The 19,082-nt window shown below is 38.8% G+C and overlaps 1 protein-coding gene across 3 annotated transcripts in view; it reads left to right on the forward strand.

Annotated features, from left to right (window-relative positions):
- stk11ip (serine/threonine kinase 11 interacting protein) overlaps window positions 1–19,082 on the forward strand; it is a 62,242-nt gene that overhangs the window by 23,891 nt on the left and 19,269 nt on the right. For all 3 annotated transcript variants that reach the window (XR_010908591.1, XM_067459361.1, XM_067459360.1), the window contains exons 18-22: window positions 488–642; window positions 739–1,054; window positions 1,531–1,631; window positions 2,340–2,437; window positions 10,451–10,629. Coding sequence is in view for 2 of the 3 variants with exons in the window: in XM_067459361.1 (XP_067315462.1) it covers window positions 488–642; window positions 739–1,054; window positions 1,531–1,631; window positions 2,340–2,437; window positions 10,451–10,629 (849 nt within the window). In the remaining variant the exon portion in view is untranslated. The remainder of the gene's footprint in view (window positions 1–487; window positions 643–738; window positions 1,055–1,530; window positions 1,632–2,339; window positions 2,438–10,450; window positions 10,630–19,082) is intronic.

The raw sequence follows: 19,082 nt of genomic DNA on the forward strand, positions 1-19,082 counted from the left end.
CAGGCAGTCAATAATTTATCATATGAACCATTTTCAGCGTAACCCACTTAATAGAATTGTACTTTTTTCCACTGTTACATCCTGCAGTCCGTTTTTCTTTTAAGGACTGGTTTGAAACAGTTCATCCTTCTCTGCAGCACTGCATAGTTTTAAAACGTGCTTTGACATGCAAACCAGAGGTTCTAGGACATTTGTTCAGCTGCTTTGAGTCTGTTTGCTTGGTGTCCTGCAGATCATCTGGGCCAAACACATAGTTGGTTCTGCATGGGGGCAGAGATCCGTGAAGGTGTTTATTTTAAGAGCATTAACATTCTTAAAATAAATCTGAAAGAAAGAGTATGTTAAACGCTGTGTACATCTCTTTGATTTTATTTTTATCTGCAATATTTTAATACCTAAACTATTATATGGACTGGATAGCTCATGAGCATTTATCTTTGTATACCTTATTATATTTGTTTTATTTGATTTGTATTACTTTCAAAAGGTTATACAGTCATCTGCTCAGAGTGCAATAGCGATCACGTGGTTCAGTTGCCTGTCCAATCAGCTCCTTCCACCAGTACACCATTTGAACAGAATGACGCCAGATTCTTTACCTTTGATGACAGGGACAATCCTCTCCATCCCCAGCACAACGAGGTCTGGGATTTTATGGTCTTTCAGCTTGATATATATTCATGACAGTTCACCAATACTATTCTCTTTTCACTTACTTAACTTGCTTTATTCCTCTAGGCATTGGTTCCAGGACAGTCTTTGCTATCCCTTGGCAGGTCCCTCCATTTGACTCAGAATTTAGAGGCCTCCACAGAGGGAGCCATAGCCAACTTCCACACAGCCCATAGCTTCCTGTCAAATTGTTTGACCAGTCAGAATGAGGCATGGGTTGACCAGAGTACCTCTAATCTAATCAACTTCAGCACTACGGATGGACATGTCCAGGGTAGCTCAGAGGGGTTTAAGGAGAAGGTGGCTGATGATTCCTTTTACAACGGCAATCAAAAACATGAAGACCAACAGTCATCAAAGCAAACAGAAGGATCAAGCAATGGTAGGAGGTCCACTTGGGATAAAGGAAAAACAAATGAAAGAAGACGAAACTACCCTGGAAAAAGATGAATTGCCATTGTTATTTGAAATAATACAAAACATTGTTATTATTGTGCCTAGGTCTGTTTTAGCAATGGCATTTGAATTGCTTTGAAACCAGACAAAAAGGGGAAAAAACGTCTTAAAATGTCTTAAATTCAGTTTGATCAAATTTAAGGCCATATAAAGTCTTAGAAGGTTAATTAACATTTTAATTTAACTTAAAACTGTGGATGGAAAAACAGTACATCCTAATGTGATGATTAAATTCTGCTATTAAATAAAAAAGCAATGATGTGCTGCTCTGTCACAGGAAGGAAAAGTTAAATGTTATTACCATGTTAATTCAGTATATCTATTTTAGTAGTATCATACCTTTTTATTCCATGTAGGGTTTTAATCAGAACCTTTCATCTTCTGATCATCTTTTCATTTTAGATCAGTTTGACCTGCTGTCAGAGACAGTGGACCATCGGCTCCAGCTTTTCTTGGATGTGGAAGTGTTTGGGGGAGAAGAGGAGCTTCGCTGCTTTTTAAAGGCAAGAGAACATGACCATAAACCTAAAAGAAAGAAAAAAAAACTTGTGAATAGTGCAAGTCAAACAAATTCAAGCCATGTTAGATTCTTTATTCATGGAGGTTTGATACTATATTTTTTCACTTTCACAGTCCACATTCCATCATATTATGTCAGTTCACATGTTAGCCAAAGTCATCTTTAATCATTTCTATGGAAAATGGTTGAATTTCTTAATTGTGAACTTTCTGAATGGCTAAGTGTAGTTTCATTATTTTGCTGGGTCCTGCACTCTAAATATGGTTAAACCTGCCCCTTCTGGGTGCCCTCTACAAGGACATGGGTGTAACTGCCTTAACCACTTGGTTTTCTCCAAAGAAGCAATCCCTCAAGGAAGCCCACAGCAGGACAATGAGATTAAATTGAATTGATACACTCCCTCCACACTAGCCTTTTGCTCTCTCATAGTTTGGTGCCAGTGTCTCCCTTTGTTAAGTTCAAATTCCAAAGTGCTGGTAACGCTTAAAATACAATCATTACACTTCTTATGCACTCCAGCAAACTAGTTAATTGCATTCTTTTTGTATTTATTCCAAACAGGCTTGAAAAGTTTGTAGTCATGATTACTTTGTGTTTGAAGTAGATGCTGCATTTCTATGTGCTTCATTGAGTTTTTGAGAAGCTGGAATTATTAGTAATTAGTAGTTTTTGTGGTTTCACTTGATTTCAGATGTCCATTATAAAGTTTGGAGATGCAGTGGAGTTCCATTCCCTCATGGTTGTCTCAGACCAGTACATCTACATCTTAGAAATCACCTCACAGTCTGAGTAAGCAACTTAAGTTAACTTCATTTTTTAATGAGCAGCTAACAGTTGTTCACTAAAATCAACTTTTAAGTAAGTCTAGAAAAAATACCCAGCATGATTGCAGATGTTTACTGAATAGGGGTGTACCGATTCACTTTTCTTGATGCATCTATTACAAATCCTGATGATGCATATGCATCAATCTTGAAACGTATTATTTAATCATGAATCACTGATTTCGGTTTATAATCGATTTAAAATGCTACGAATCGAACTAAATCGTGATTCAAAAGTGATTCAGTGCTTTAAAATAAACATTCGATTATAATACATAAATTAATGAAGTCGTTGCGCAGTTATCTGTGCCCTCACAGCTCTTCTTCACAGACGCACTGCTGCACTCTTTACCACCTTTCACTGGCTTGCTCTTGCACTCCCTCCGTAGCTTTCACTGACACATTTTTGAGCAGCCCGCATTTGAGCTTTCCTCAGGATGGGCGCTGCTATTCACATGAGAAGGTGACAGCTTTTTATCCAGACAGGAATAGTCAAACCACTCAAGCAATTGTCAAATGCATAGTCACTGTGGTCACTGGCCTACTGTTGAAATGGAAAGGTCACTGTTATTTTATATAAAATAAAATAGACCTTCTGAAGTTTTATTGAAATAGGTCATACGTATAGTATATAATGTATTGATGCATATCCCAATGCGTCAGATCAAGACGCATTTAATTATTTGCATTTGTAAAAGTAAACATGATTTTATAAATATTTATAGGCTACTTTTAAATTTTGGAGCAACTAACCCAACTCCTACTCTAAACCTATCCACTTCTTAACAATATAAAACACATAACAGGCAAATAAATGTACAGGTCACATGTATTTATTACAAAAACAGTATAAAAGTATTAGCTCATGTTGCAATCCAAGTTTTCTGAAGTCATACAATATCTTTATGCAAAGAACAGAGTTGATTTTAGAAATGATGATCCCTTTAGGAACGCATATTTCTCATTCAAATAATACACCTGACTCTTTAGCATGGCGCAATCGGTCATGACACACGAGTTTCAACGGTGTTTTATAATCACATCTGGCATAAGGATGCAATTGGTCACGAGACACACGACAGCCAATGCTGTCAAAGCTGACATGGCGTTTCTTCCGGGTGGCAAATTTTGAAATGTGTTTATCATCGGCCGGTGGATGGACTCGACATTGCTGATAGCTTTTAGGTATTTATTTCACACAAACCAATCGTTTGGCCTCGGGACACTTGGAATATTTGTACTTTTTGAATAAATTTTTCTGCAGTTGTATCTGTATATGTCATCTGCCTGTTTTTTATATATAAAACACAAACGGGTAGGTTTAGGGAAGGGATTTGGTTACGTGATAAATTGGAGTTAAATGCTTAAAGTAATTAGATGAATTACCTATTTACACATTTCTATTGCAACAGGTGAGGAATAGCAGAATTTAATTTTCACATGTAGATTTGTTGTAGCAATCAGGGGACGCATTTGTGATGGGTGAGAAAGATCTACGAATGATGTGTAAAACATTTACAAGTGATGAATAGTTACACTTTAGATTAGGGGACACAGAAAGCGTTGTAAATGCCTTGTTTACATGTACAGATCATTTGTAATGGGTGATAAAGCTTTGTAAATGATTTATTCATGCGTCTACATAAATTGTATAATATAATAATATATATAATAAAATATATATTCATAATGGTTTGATCACCATTTGTTCATGATTAACAGTTGTTTATTGAGATAATGGTACACTGACATTTCAATGATTAATAATATATCAACTAGTAACTTAATTACCATTTACGGTTTGATTATTTTATGATGATCTGTTTGATTATTTGGTAAAACTTTAGTATGGGGAACACATATTCACTATTAACCACAACGTTTGCCTCAATAAACTCATAATTTACTGCTTATTAATAGTTAGTAAGGTAGTTTTTGTAGCATTTAAAGGGGGGGTGAAACACTCAGTTTCAGTCAATCTCATGTCAATCTTGAGTACCTATCGAGTAGTATTGCATCCTTCATATCTCCGAAAAGTCTTTAGTTTTATTATATTTATAAAAGAAATATAGGCTGTACCGAGTCTTTCCGGAAAAAAACGAGCGGCTGGAGGCGTATCGAGTGGGCGGAGCTAAAGAATGACGATCGCGAACAAAGTTGTGATGTCCTCAAGCGTGGAGAAACTCATGGCTATCTCAGCTAATACAGATAATGATCCAGAATCAAATCTGAGGCAGAAATAAATTGAACAGAAGAAACAGCAACATCAGGACGTCCGTCTCTGTGGTATGTACTGTATTTAGTGGCCTGTCAACATTTGTGTGTCTCTACTCGCAGTTTATGAGGACATGATTCGGTTTATGGACTATTGTATGCGACTAGACCTTAGAGGTAGCAAGCAAAACGGTTTTGCACGTCAGACTAGTGTAACATTATATATAGAACAGCAATGGAGTAACCGTTAGCGCATTTGAATGACGTAGCACGCGATCGTGTCGTTTACTGATGTTTACTCATCCGACGAGCCAACAGCACAGACATTTGAAGCAGTTTTACTCACCAGCTGCTTCCAAAGCAGGACCGAACCTTTATCGCTGGGACCGCTCCGTCAAAAACACACTTCTTTGGTATGATTTGGTGAAGTCCTGTGACAGCAGTGGCGTGTAAATCCACTTTGAGACGAGACTGAAACGATGTTGTGAAGCTTCCCGTCATTTCTGCGTTCAAATCGGTTCAAATGCAGCGCTGCCTTCCCGGAATGCTGTGCTGAAGCGTTGAAGTCGCTCGACGTCAACCATAGGAGTAAAGTGGAGCGCGGCTCGCGACATAAGTGTTCACGGACGACTGGATCTGCACCTGAGAGACTGTTTATGGTCATGCATTTCCTCTCTCGCTCTAGTGACGCGCGCGCGCACCCTACCGGGAGAAGAGCCCGTACGGCCCATACAAGGACCTTCCGTTCTATTAACGTCAAGTCGAGCCATACTCGAAAAAAACTATCCGACACTTGTGAGAAACCGGAAGGAGTATTTTTGACACAGAAATACTCCATCAAACATCCAACATTAGTTTTTGAAACTTTATCTATGTTTAGGAATCCAAGTCTTTAACAGTGTAAAAAGCTCAGTATGCATGAAACAGTATTTCACCCCCCTGTTTAAGTTTAGGTATTGGGTAGGATTAATGGATGTAGAATAAGGTCATGCAGAATAAGGCATTAATATGTGCTTTATAAGTACTAATAAACAGACAATATCCTAGTAATATGCATGATAATAAGCAACTAGTTAATAGTTAATAACTGAACCTTAAAATAAAGTGTTACCGATTATTTTATGATATGTTTTTAAAGATAACTTGATGACAGATTTGCAAAGTGTTAGCATATTACTTAATCATTTATGAACTTAGTCAAGATTTGTAAATGATAAGTTTATCATTATCTAACAACCTGTAAATAGTTTATAACTGAATCTACAAAACATACAAAAATGTAACAATTTATTAACATTTATGAAATGCATAGTTTTGTAAATTATTAGTTCATCATTAACTAATCAATTGTACATTACTTTTAACTGAATCTACTAAATATATGTAAAATAATTAACATATCATGCATTAATCATTTGTGAACGCATAGTCATGTTTCATAAATCATTAGTTAATTATTTACTAATCATTTGTAAATTACATGTAACGGAATTTACAAAACATACATAAAATGTTAGCATATCACTTGATAATTATTTATGAATGTTTTGTAAATGATTAGTTCATCACTAACTAACCACTTATAAATGACTTACAACTGAACGTTATTATTAGTTTTACCAAGTTTTTTGACCCCTGAAGGCCGCTGTGTAATTCACACTCTGACTAAGACTTTAATAATATATTTAATAATCTTATGAATGCATATATAAAATGTAGAATCGAATAAATCAAATCACATCGAATTTTGATGAAATGACGTGAATTGAATCAATTTGATTTGTTGCCTACTCAAAGATTCACCACCCTAATAATGTTGTAAACTGCTGTATGTCAGCAACAAGAAGTGAAATCTGCAGAAAGAGTCACTGAAAAATTCACACCACTAATACATAGACTGAAAGCCTGTCATAAAAACAGAACAGCTCTTGTGATGTCGGACTATTATATCAGCACTCTCAGCTTACATAGAAAATAAGAAGAGGAAAAAAGATGCGTGCTGAGCTTTATGAGCATAGACTGTGAAAAGATTGAACACTGTGTTTCAGCTTTCTTTGACTGTAGAAAAATTAAGCCAAAATATTCCAGTAATGGTCATTGCCGAATATGTCATACGGAGCCCAAATCTGCGCAGTAGTGATCCTGAAGTGGAGCCGTGCTATCAAGTTTCCACCTACACTCCCGTACCCAGACTCAATCTCAAGAACAGCAGTCAATCATGACGGATTTTATAGCATCGAATAACAAGCGAAACCCAAATTTACTGGATAAACACTTGAACATACGTCTGCGTGATTTTTATTTGGCTTGCGTTCTATTACATGATTATTACAGCACTGATGCAGCATTTTATAAAAAAACTACAATCCTTAATGTACCTTGTACAATGTACCTTGATGTAATGTTGGATAACAGCTTGTCCTAAAACTCAACACATAGTTTTGCGATATGTCAGCTTGAACAAAGTAGATGCTGCATATAGGGAAATTGCCAAATTTTCATACACCAAACTTCAAACTCATAAACTTGTTCTTTCTTGGAAATTTAACTTTACCTGCATGATAATAAATTCAGTTTCTAGTGCAACTAAATAATGATGTGTCTAGCAACCTGCATGTTGTCACACCTTCTACACAATGCTGAGTGGTGCTGCTTGTCCAGTGTGTGACTGGTTTAACACTGTATGTTTACTGCATGTTCAAATCTAGTTTAATCTCCTCTAATTTCTTCTTTCTGTCAATTCATGGATAAAAAGAATTTTTACAAAGAACTGAACACATCCCAACAGACAGCCTGACATGATGAATAAGGGAAAACATTTTATTACATGCGACAAATAGCCTAATAAACGTTTGACCTATCACGTTTATCCCTGAAGACATGGCTGGCCTGTTCATACTATTTGCCCAATCAGGTGAAGCCCCAGGAAGTGTCAGCTACGCTCAGATTGATTTGTGAGGTGTCAATTTAGTTGCGACACTGTGCCATTAGCAAATACGATGGCGAAGGAGGAAAAAAAAGTGAGGAAACTTCAGCTATATGGAATTATTTTGGATTTAGGAAAAATGACACATTACAAAGGTACTGTGTAAAACATGCTAAACAGCGGTGGCAACTTCAAGAGGGCAGATATTTTTTTAAGCCCTTAAGGATTGTTGTAGTGAGACCCATTACCGTTAGCCTATTTTAAATCGCCATTTTTATTTCTATTTAGTTATTAATTATAAGAGCTATTTTCCCCACATTTGTTTTATTTAAAGGGAGATGTTTTTGTTGAGTTAACAAGAAACTATTTTAAAAGAAGAAGGGGAAAATGAATGTTATTTTCTTATACAGTGCCTTGCTAAAATATTCGGCCCCCTTGAACATTGCAACCTTTTGCCACATTTTAGGCTTCAAACATAATGATATGAAGCTGTAAGTTTTTGTGAAGAATCAACAACAAGTGGGACACAATCATGAAGTGGAACAAAATGTATTGAATATTTCAAACTTTTTTAACAAATCAAAAACTGAAAAATTGGGCGTGCAAAATTATTCGGCCCCCTTAAGTTAATACTTTGTAGCGCCACCTTTTGCTGCGATTACAGCTGTAAGTCGCTGGGGGTATGTCTCTATCAGTTTTGCACATCGAGAGACTGACATTTTTGCCCATTCCTCCTTGCAGAACAGCTCGAGCTCAGTGAGGTTGGAAGGAGAGTGTTTGTGAACAGCAGTTTTCAGTTCTTTCCACAGATTCTCGATTGGATTCAGGTCTGGACTTTGACTTGGCCATTCTAACACCTCGATATGTTTATTTTTGAACCATTCCATTGTAGATTTTGCTTTATGTTTTGGATCATTGTCTTGTTGGAAGACAAATCTCCGTCCCAGTCTCAGGTCTTTTGCAGACTCCATCAGGTTTTCTTCCAGAATGGTCCTGTATTCGGCTCCATCCATCTTCCCATCAATTTTAACCATCTTCCCTGTCCCTGCTGAAGAAAAGCAGGCCCAAACCATGATGCTTCCACCACCATGTTTGACAGTGGGGATGGTGTGTTCAGGGTGATGTGCTGTGTTGCTTTTACACCAAACATAACGTTTTGCATTGTTGCCAAAAAGTTCAATTTTGGTTTCATCTGACCAGAGCACCTTCTTCCACATGTTTGGTGTGTCTCCTAGGTGGCTTGTGGCAAACTTTAAACAACACTTTTTTCTTCTTGCCACTCTTCTATAAAGGCCAGATTTGTGCAGTACACGACTGATTGTTGTCCTATGGACAGAGTCTTCCACCTCAGCTGTAGATCTCTGCAGTTCATCCAGAGTGATCATGGGCCTCTTGGCTGCATCTCTGATCAGTCTTCTCCTTGTATGAGCTGAAAGTTTAGAGGGACGGCCAGGTCTTGGTAGATTTGCAGTGGTCTGAAGTCACCGCTTGCACAGTGCTCCTTGGGATGTTTAAAGCTTGGGAAATCTTTTTGTATCCAAATCTGGCTTTAAACTTCTCCACAACAGTATCTCGGACCTGCCTGGTGTGTTCCTTGTTCTTCAGCTCTCTGCGCTTTAAACGGACCTCTGAGACTATCACAGTGCAGGTGCATTTATACGGAGACTTGATTACACACAGGTGGATTCTATTTATCATCATTAGTCATTTAGGTCAACATTGGATCATTCAGAGATCCTCAATGAACTTCTGGAGAGAGTTTGCTGCACTGAAATTAAAGGGGCCAAATAATTTTGCACACCAAATTTTTCAGATTTTGATTTGTTAAAAAAGTTTGAAATATCCAATACATTTCGTTTCACTTCATGATTGTGTCCCACCTGTTGTTGATTCTTCACAAAAAAAAATCACAGTTTCATATCATTATGTTTGAAGCCTGAAATGTGGCAAAAGGTCAAGGGGGCCGAATACTTTCGCGAGGCAGTTTGTAGTTATAATCAGGGCCGGAGCGTGCCTTTTTTGGGGGGGGCGGGGGATATTCGTTTAAATTATTGCGCTTCCATCATCAAGTTATCACTCAAATAGGACTACAACAAGCATATCGGTGAGGACACTCGTTTAAACAGCATACACCAGGACATTTGACTGCACATCACAGTTTTGACTTTGCCAATGCAATGGATTATGGATGCATTAAACCTTTTAAAAAGGGGCTATTGAGCTGTTTACACTGTTTTAGACAATAAAAGAGCCTGCATAGCTAAAGGACATAACTTGAAAAACTCACCTACCTTAAAGCGGAGCTCTACTGAACCCCTCTGACAAAATTTCTCTGTAGCCTATTATACTTGTTGTAGCCATCAAAACACGTAGACCTGTTTAGTTATCTATTTAATGAACGTTGATTATGAAAAGTGAACAGGACACACAAGATGCGCAATGTCAGAAGAAATGATTTGAATCACTTTATTAGACTACGTTTTATTTATTTATTATTAATTAAAGTTAATTTTGTTTTATTTAAATTGTATCTTAATTTTAATCAATGTTTTATCCACCAAATTACCTGGCTTTTATAAATAATAAGCAAAATACCTTCAGGGGTCTAGTGGAATCTATGCATCGATGGGTCAGGCCTGTTTTGGCAGCAAAAGGGGGACCAACACAATATTAGGAAGGTGGTCATAATGATATGTCTGATCTGTGTATACAGACCTGGAATTTAATGTTTTTAAATAATAGAAACTAGAGAAACAAGAACCATATTTATAATCACTTTTATTTTAATGTTCCATATTTCCTCTCCCTTTCTTTCACTGTCTCTTGCTTCTGATGAAGTGGGCAACCCTCAGACTGGCTGCGGAAAAGAGACAGCCATCGGTTGTGTGAACTCAGCTATCTGGAGGTGGGTCTGGGATCTCAGAGCATCCATCTGGAGTTTGATGAGGGGGCAGCAGCTTACACACTACTAGTGCGAAACAGTGCCCGCTGCAAATGGTTCTTCAGCAAGCTAACAGGCAAGACTTCATTTTTTAATGCTCTGTGGTTTACTAAATTCTTAGCCAAGCCTTTGCTATTTTTCATTTCCTTCTAAAAAAAACCCTTTATTTAAAAATGTTGGGTAAGCAGTGGATTAGCAGGTTTGCCTGATTGATTATCAGTTCACTATGACTGATTATTGTTTAATAAAGCAAATAGTTCAAACAAGATTTAGAAGCAAGTACTGAATGAATGAAGGTGGTTTCCCAAAAAGTAGGAAGTTATGTGTCCACCCAAGTTGTCATTCTTTGTGGTGGTGGTGGTAGTAGATTGTATTGAAAAGTAAGGTTACACTTTATTTTGATAGTCCACTTTTGGCAATATGGGGGTGCTCAATATTTTAAAGAAGCCGCACTCCACTTTGCGTGGTGTGTGACCACTTAAAGGGTGCTGTGCTGAGCTAGAAGTGTGAAATTATTTTTGAATTTGGTGCCTTCTAGACTGAGAAAAGACAGAAAATGTATTTTTGTCTCATGGGGTTGAAAGACTACAACTCCCACAATGCTTCGCTGCCCTGTGAGGCCATTCCCAAAGCCACCACTAATGGATTACAGTGACTGAGAGAACAGACACTACAATTAAAAACTGAACGTGTCTGTTCAATATAACGATCCAGTTGCCGTCTGAGTCTCACAGGACTAACGCTGCAGGAGTCAGATTACATTTAATGTCATAAATGAGCTAATGAGCTCTTGTGATGAGGGCTGAGGTAATCGCGATCACATTCGCGGCATACATTCACAATGCGTGTTCAGTCTGGCGCGTTTTCAATTCATGCTTTTGGAAGCGTAACTTTCATAGAAATTAATTTGAGAAGTTAAAACACTTACATTGCTTAGCATCCGTTTAAATTAATGCCGGCAGCTGCAACCTGTGCTGTGAGTGAGATCTCGATCCCCCATGTGCGGGTTGAAAACATGAGGAAATAGCTCCCTCTGCTGGCTGTAGTCTTTAGCCTCTGGCCAAACATTCCAAAGATGACGCAAATATCGTCAATTTGCGTGACGGGAGGAATTTTTCCAAAAATAAAATGCATAAATCTTTCGTCTCAGGGGGATATGAGGGGGGGGGGAGCACAATCATTTGAATATACTCCAGGGTTTCTACTGATACAAAGCCATATGCTAATCGCTGAAGTAACCCTTTAAAAGATGCACAGATCCAGTATACGGTTACACATTTTATTTCTGTTTATAGCCGTTTTACATATACTTAAGACGTAACAGGATATGTTTATGAGGAAACTCACCAATACAGGTGTTTTGACATTTTGTGTGTAGTTGTGGCTTTTGGGCACGCACTAAATGTCCATCAACTCTCCCGAGCGTCATTCATGCTGTCCCTGGGCCATTAGGCAGTCCTTATTGTCGAGCCCTGATTATCTCATAAGTTTTTGTCTATCTATTGAAATTATATTGGCAATACTTTTGTGTGTTGTACTTTTTGAAGCTTGAAAAAATGTAACTCATATTAATCAAGCGGTTTAATCCAAGTCTTCTGAAGAGACATGATTGCCTTATATGACGAACAGATTTTATTTTGGGCTTTTATTCACATCCAAATTACCATTACAATTATCTCAGAATTATCTCTAAATGTAAGCCACTTTATGTATTTGTGTTATGGGCTAATTTCGTTGCAATAGCTTAAATCAGGTGTGCCCATTTCTTTCCCTGCAGATTTCAGATCCAAACCTGATCCAACACACCCATCTGTAATTAGTGTTCCTGAAATATCTTAATTAGCCGTTTCTAGTGTGTTTGATCAGGGTTGGAGCGGACATTTGCAGGAAGGTAGATCTCTAGGAACAGGATTGGGAACCAACCTTGGCTTACATATACAAGAGAGCTTGATTTCAAACTTTAAATCAAAATTACCAAAAAAAAGGTAAGTAAACAGTTAGTTATAAAATAAGAACAACATCATCCCGATTTAAAATCCTAAATATCAAACATGTTTGATATGATCGGGACGACCCCGATTTGTAAGAGCAGATTGGAAGGTGCAAGATTCAAACTGTGAACTCCTCAAATTACCAGATAATCTGCGGCGAACATCGGAACTGATCAAGGTCCTCAACGATTTTTTTCTCAGATTTAGAGTGGAAAATCAGGCAAAAATCGGCCTAAAACTCCTCTAGTTTGAGCCCAGCTTTAGATTACAGAAGGAAATTACACAATTGCCTTCACAATAAATTGAATTATTGTCTGCCAAAAGGAAGAACCGATTGTGAACTAGAGAACTGAAATGATTCATCAGTAATTCCTGTCTTTCTTCCTGCACAAACCTAAGTAGGTTTTTTAACAAATTTGCATAGCTTATGGTATTTTTTGTTTCCTTCCAAAATGGTCTACTTTGGCCTATCTCTGTAAGAGTTTGGTTTGGTTTTTGTTGTCAGCATGTAGAGATGCTGCTGTTTTCTGTGCTCTGAAGGCAAATCCATTTTGCATGCACTTCTACTGTTTACGTCACTTTTTATACAAGTGCTGAGGAAGCCTCCGGAGCTGAAAATCAGATATGGTAATAACCATTTTGTTTCCGACATGTGCTGTAAGCTGTTAAAAACAACATTTGAAAATTCACTCTTGAGTTACTTTTTATGGATCAACTTACAGGGAATGTACTTTCAATGACCATCCACCAGTACGCCAAGCTCAGAACAGATACTTGTGGAAACAGTAACCTTCTGGTATAGCAACTGTGATCTTAGAAGCTGACGGATATCTAATACTCTTGCACATTGCAGGAACTAGTTGTAACCAGACAAAACACCAGGAGTATTTACCTGTCCATCCCAGTGTTCTTTTACAGGGTATTCATTTTCACCACATACTGTTGGAAAACAGAGGAAAATCTTTGAAAAAAGGGTGTTTTCAAAGACACAATACAGCAGATGCAAAACAAAACATTGACCTGATTACAAAAAAAGGGCACATTGTCTGGTCTGAATGAAACTGACACTTTTTTTTCTCTCACAGCAACCCATTTGTACCATTTTTTCACAGCAACCCATTTGGAGGATTTCATTTTTGTAATTGATCAGTGCACCTGCAGCATTTACATTTATATTTATGCATTTAGCTGATGCTTTTATCCAAAGCGAATTATTTATAAGAGGTAATAAACATAATAATTACTATTATTATAACATTTCAGCTGTCATTTCGGATAATACAAGCTATAATTTACTATTAATCAGTATGCTCAAGTTAAGTATTCATTGAAGAAATTCGTTTTTAACCTTTTCTTGAAACATCATCTAAATTTTCAGTGATTTGGCTGTCCGCATAGGGTTGGAAGGAGCATTCCTACCAGCAACGAACAGTGAATAAAAACGTTCTTGAGTGTGAATTATTATTATTTTTTTATTTTTTATTTTTTTTGCCTCTCTCTGATGGTACCACCTGGCACTCATATACTTGAACTGGAGGCTCCTTGAGGGCATGTAGATTTGTAAGAAAGAGTGGAGGCAGGAGGGTTTGCAGCCCATAGTCATTCTGTTGGCAAGCACCAATGAAATCAATTTTGAACTTATTGTGAGCTGCAACTGGGAGCCAGAGCAGAGGTAAACAGCGGTGTGGTGTGGGCTCTCTTGGGTTTGTCCAGGCGAGCTGCTGCATTTTGGATAATTTGAAAGGGATTAATTGCACATGTTGGAAGTCCAGCCAGAAGAGAATTGCAGCAGTCCAGCCTAGAAATGGCAAGGGCCTGGACAAGAAGTTTTATTGCATTCCCAGTTAGTAAGGTCTTCAACTTCTTGATGTTGTTCAGTGCAAACCTGCACGATCACACCAGAACCCATAAACTGTTAAAGGCTTTGCTAGAAAGGTACTTATGTTCCTCTGTTCTCTAAGACATTGTTCTCCCAGGTTGTTTTGAAACTTACTGTCTGAAAGGTTTCTTTGGTTAAGCAGTGCTGTTGTGCTGTGTTTTTTTTTTAAAGCTTTAAAAGTAACTTGTTTGTTGATGGCTGAATTTGATGTTTTAAAGTTGAAGGAGGATGGGTTTAATGCTTAGATGAGTTACAGTAAGTAATACTTTTGTTGTTGTCCATCAATGCTCTTTGAATGACATTTTGACAATGTCAGCATAGCTTGAAGCCACACTTGCCACAAAATAACTAAATAGCCTTTCCATTAGGGGGGCACAGTGCACTGATACTCAGGGTTTCCGAGGGGTCATAAAAACTAATAAAAAGTCATAAATTTAACAATAAGAATTTAAGGCCATAAAAAGTCATAAAAATGTCTGGATTTCCCATACAAGGTCATAAAACATAAAAACAAATGTAAGGCCTAAAACATCTTATATTCGCTGAAGCATTGCATTCTAGGTCTTAAATAATGTTAAATAAGTCTTACTTTTCCTACGTCCGTGTAACACTACCTCATTGAAATGCTCCCGTGTTTATTCCGTGGTGTTGTAGTTCTTTCTTTCGCTAGTCCAACTATTGTTTGCTGTATTACAACTACAAATTAGACCAGCATGCATCTTGTATCGCAGCCAATCAGCTTTTGTGTTATTGGCACAAGCCTCTTTCTGATTGTACCCCACAGATGCATAAAACGGCTTTTAATCTTCAGGTGACGGTTCTTTCACTTCCGCGATCGTGAAAGCGAAGGCGAATCTATTCACCATCTTGCATAATGACCAAATAAAAGTATGATATACCCGATTGCACTAAAAAGAGTTAATAAAAGTGATGTGAACTCCGATGTCAGATGGCGTGTGTTTGCTGTCTGTCAGTGCTTGCATGAGTGTATTGGATGTGTTATTTCTAGGCTCATTAGCCTACTCTTGAACAATCAAGTACACATTATGCATATGTCTATATCCTGACTTGAGTAAAAAAGTTTAGGATGTGTCAGTAAGTACTGGATCTGCGCATTAATAAGTTCTCAAAGTGAAAGCAAACAAATATTGCTTAACAACAACACAAACAGGGAAAATATCTCTTACACTTAAAGCACTGTTAGTAGATATGCATCTTTATTTGTCTTTATTGTTGGTACCAGACGGGCCAGTCTGAGTATTTCACAATCTTCTCAGTTACTGGGATTTTCACGCACAACCATTTCTAGGGTTTACAAAGAATGGTGTAAAAAGGGAAAAAACCCTCCAGTATGTGGCAGTCCTGTGGGCGAAAATGCCTTGTTGATGCTAGAGGTTAGAGGAGAACGGGCCGACTGATTCAAGCTGATAGAAGAGCAGCCCCAGATATATAATATTTGATTTGGAGACCCCTGATATATAATATTTGATTATTTAATTTCTTTCTTGACTTGCTACTGTTAAATAGACCTAATGTAGCTGAAAAATAAAGCACTGTTTCGGTCATATTGTTTATAATTTGCATTTGTTGCTTATTTAAAAAAAAGATAGCATTAAATATCTATATTGTAATTATAAAAGTAAATTATTTGTATCATGAAATAAGATTTTGGACATCCCAACCAAAAGGGATGCATCCATGCACTTTGCTAGCATTGTAAGGGGTGCTAGGGATAGATCGAATGATAGGACTTCGTATTGATAAGCCTTTCCCTCGAAAGCGAATCTCAAGAATGGCCTGTGGCAGGGTGCTATCTAAATGTGAAAGTAAGCATCTTTCAAATCCACTGAGGAAAAACCAATCCCCTTGGCGAAATTGCGCAAGGATTTGTTTCGATGTCAGCATTCTGAACGAGCATGTCATAAGCATTTTGTTCAGATGTCTGAGATCTAGGATGGGTCTGAGACCGCCATCCCTCTTTGGAACGAGGAAGTAGCGACTGTAAAAGCCTGACTGGCTCTTTGCTAAGGGAAAATTTCTACAACCCCTTTTGCTAGGGCTCTCGACCACGGTGCGAAAGCACGGGGGTCTGCAAACAAACTGTAGCGAGTAACCTCTTTTTATTATGTTCAACACCCACTCTGATATAATGGGGGTGGCCTCCCAGGCCTCGGCCTGCATAGCAAGAGGGTTGAATTAAGTCTTGTGCTTGAGACACTGTAGGGACAGTGTTTATGTGTAGTGGCACTCACTGTATAGTGGGTGCACGCTCTACATTTAGAACACACCCAGCACGAGAGGACCAATGGGATAATCTTTGTGATTTTGTGGCGATGTGTTAACAGCACACTGCCTACAGTCAGAACAGAGGAAAAGCTCTTTTTGTGTTTTTATTAGGGTCACCGTTAAAACAGCATTTGTGGTCAGACGTGCGTGTTTTATAACAGGCTCGTTGTCTGCAATGTTGACATCTCCAGCCACTTGAATAAAGGGGACTGGGAGACGTATAAAGAAAGTCTGTGATGTTAATCCGGCCGTGGCTGGATTTAACCACTTTCTCTTTCTGCTGTCTTTGGAGGCTCGGTGTTCAAATCAATCTTGTGTCAAGGCCCCTTCAATCTGGCGTTCCATCGCAGAAAGTGAAACATGGCGAGTCTTCTTCACTGAGCGCGGCTGGAAGGCCAGCGGTGCTGTCTTTGAAGACAGAAGGGGCGGTGCTTTCGTGTGGCAGCCCGAAGCAGAGCTGGAGCTCTTTGGGAGAAAATGCTGCATGGCTTTTGACACCTTATGTGCTTCCGTGAAGTGCTCAGCGAGCCCTTTCACCGCTTGGCCAAACAAGCCGGTGGTGGAGATGGCAGCCTTGCAGAAACCACTCATCCAGCCTGCTTCGCGTGGGTTCCTCAGGATGAAACCATTTGAGCCCAAGGTCTCTGACGGCCTTGGTCAGCAGGTGTATGAGCTCAGCATAGAGGGCGGCTCTGACACCACTGGTGCTGTCTTGAACAGAAGGTGCAGGGTCGACCATTCCTCAATTCCGGATGCAACGAGCATCATCCTCCTCTTCCTCCACTTCTGGTCTGCCGAAGCAAATGGGACCAGCCGCTAACTAAGAGGGTCGTTGGTCATCCTGGGTGAACAAGACCGGCAAAGGGTATTCTGAGAGCGAGACACGGGGGGAGAGCTCCGGCTTGGGTTTGCTCATCCGCTCTGGAATTCTCTGTCCACTGTGCTTCTTTCTGCGCAGCCCGAGTGAGAGAAGAGGGAAAGTGAAGTGAGTCCTCACTGAAGCTGAAGAGTCAAGCCAGCAGGGTTGACAGCGCCATTTCATCGCGCTTCGGGCAGCCGCCCTTAGAGAGTGCATGCGGTGCAAAGGATATAACGATTCCCACTGAAGAGAGGGCCTCTGCATGAGGCACAGGATACACAAGGCATTTGGCATTTGAAACAACACCATGCTTTTGTGTGTGCGTGTGTGAGTGTGCGTGTGTGCGTGTGTGCGTGTGTGCGTGTGTGCGTGTGTGTGTGTGTGTGCGTGCGTGTGCATGTGTGTTGCAGCGTCAAACACATACACAGCTTATAAAGGATATAGCATGCCGGATGGCCCAGCAAAAACAGCGGGCTGAAGGCAGGTCAGGAACCGGTGTCCTTAGAACTATAAAGCAGGTGGCTTGACTTCTCAGTCTCAGCATCTTCACTATAGGTTTGTGCAGTTCCAATTAGGGATGGGCATTTTCCCAAAATATTGTATTCGAATATTTAGGCTCATAAAAATCGAATATTCAAATATTCTTTTTTTTAAATTAGGTTTTTTGAGAAAATGAGAGAGATGTTTCTTTTCTTTTTTTTTCAACATGTAATCACCATTTCTGAACAAGCTTATGATTAGGCAATGTACACAACATGCTTAGGTTATGTCTTATGGTTTTTAAAACATTAAACAGTGTGTAAAAAATACCTAAAGAACAAAAGCATTATAAGCTCAAGGAGCGCAAGCGGAATGAAACACTTATAATGCAGAGCGCGTCAGGTAGCGTGCAGAACGTACACACACACGCCATTATTTGCTGGATCGGGTATCGGACAGACAGGACCGATCCAAATTCGATATGGTGCGCATAATATTCTGTGTTATTGTTAAGCCCCAGTGCCCCACAAAAGGCACAAAAACATTATAAAGCATCATTAATGATTCGTGCACTGTATTATAAGTGTTCTGAAGCCATTCCATATTTTAATGTGAACACAGATTAATATTTAAGTCATTAAATTCATTTTCAAATTCATGTCAGTGCATGCGCCCTCTGCTGCGGCTGTCAGTCACTCTCCATTCAGCTTTAAACTGTGTCGCGTTCGGTTACGACAGTCAACACGATGAAACTCTCTCCAAGATTATTTATTGTTCCTGTTATTATGCTTGATCTGTAGATAACACTATATGGTTTCTCAAAAAATGACTTTATCTTGCTGGCATTTATTGCTGTAAATCATAATACTTTCTACCGGGTGTCTGTTAGATCACAACACTGGACTAGTTATTGTATTGTTCTTCACACACAGTAACTGAAATGTTACACTCTTAAAATAAACGGCTAATAAGAATACTGCATAGATACACTACGCGTCTATATCTTGTTTTGAACTTCTCAATGTGGTCGGAGG

Source organism: Pseudorasbora parva, chromosome 12 (assembly GCF_024679245.1).
Source record: "Pseudorasbora parva isolate DD20220531a chromosome 12, ASM2467924v1, whole genome shotgun sequence".
NCBI lineage: Eukaryota > Metazoa > Chordata > Actinopteri > Cypriniformes > Gobionidae > Pseudorasbora > Pseudorasbora parva.